Source organism: Hibiscus syriacus, unplaced genomic scaffold (assembly GCF_006381635.1).
Source record: "Hibiscus syriacus cultivar Baekdansim isolate YM2019G1 unplaced genomic scaffold, ASM638163v2 tig00116975_pilon, whole genome shotgun sequence".
Classification (NCBI taxonomy): Eukaryota; Viridiplantae; Streptophyta; class Magnoliopsida; order Malvales; family Malvaceae; genus Hibiscus; species Hibiscus syriacus.
The window spans coordinates 1,229,831-1,230,722 of NW_024063499.1; the positions used below are offsets into that span (position 1 = coordinate 1,229,831).

The 892-nt window shown below is 42.5% G+C and overlaps 1 protein-coding gene across 1 annotated transcript; it reads left to right on the plus strand.

Moving 5' to 3' along the window:
• On the plus strand, positions 1-569 carry LOC120192399. Its single transcript, XM_039195186.1, has one exon. The coding sequence runs from the start codon at positions 16-18 to the stop codon at positions 541-543; it is 528 nt and encodes a 175-aa protein (XP_039051117.1). The 5' UTR covers positions 1-15; the 3' UTR covers positions 544-569.
• The last annotated feature ends 323 nt before the right edge of the window (positions 570-892 follow it).

Genomic DNA, 892 nt, shown 5'->3' on the forward strand with positions numbered 1-892 from the left:
GCCGTGGCACCGAATATGGAAACCAAAAACGCTACAGTCAGCAAGCCTCGACGTCTTTCAATGGAGGGTCTCCAAAGAACGATATCCGACATATCGTTGGAGCTAAGCAAAGAAACCATCGACCTGGCGGAGCAGCTTCCGCCCATATCCGAAGTGGAGGACGCCAACTGCGAGTGCTGCGGCATGTCCGAGGAGTGCACTCCCGAGTACATTAACCAAGTTCGAGACAAGTTCTCGGGGAAACTGGTGTGCGGACTCTGCGCGGAGGCTATTAGCGAAGAGACCCAGAAAAACGGAGGCAAAAGGGAAGAAGCTTTGAACGAGCATATGAGTGCTTGTATGAGGTTCAATCGGTTCGATCGGACTCACCCCGTGCTGTACCAAGCTGAGGCCATGAGACAAATCTTGAAGAAGAGTTCGGAAATTCGGGCTAAGTCGATGAGTCCTAGAGACAGAAGTGGTCCGAACAAGGGTGGTAGCGAGGAGCTTGAGTTGTATGTCGGCTATCGCCGAAGGATTGGTGACCAGGCAATGGTGAATTAAGTGTCTTTGGTCTCGAATAAGCCTTTGCAATTGTATTGTCGTATAAATCTCACGTTTTAACATATCAAAATTTAAAATCAAGGCCTTAGACATAAATTATAGGATTTTGTTGCACTAAAATAGTTGCAACTTATCAGTTGTACTTGAATAACTGATCGTACGTTGTATCCGCATATTTGTATCTTGGAGCGATTTGTAGTTGTATTGTGAATATGTTTATTGTATCCGCATATCTGTTTTTCTATATGAAAATATTTGCAATATATTATGTTTAAACATATATGTAATTATCATAGGAACAATTTAGACTTTGCGTATTAAAAGAACAAATAATATCGATAAATTTTAA

Coding starts and splice junctions, on each gene's coding strand:
- LOC120192399 (XM_039195186.1), top strand. CDS start 16: ATGGAAACCAAAAACGCTACAGTCAGCAAGCCTCGACGTCTTTCAATG.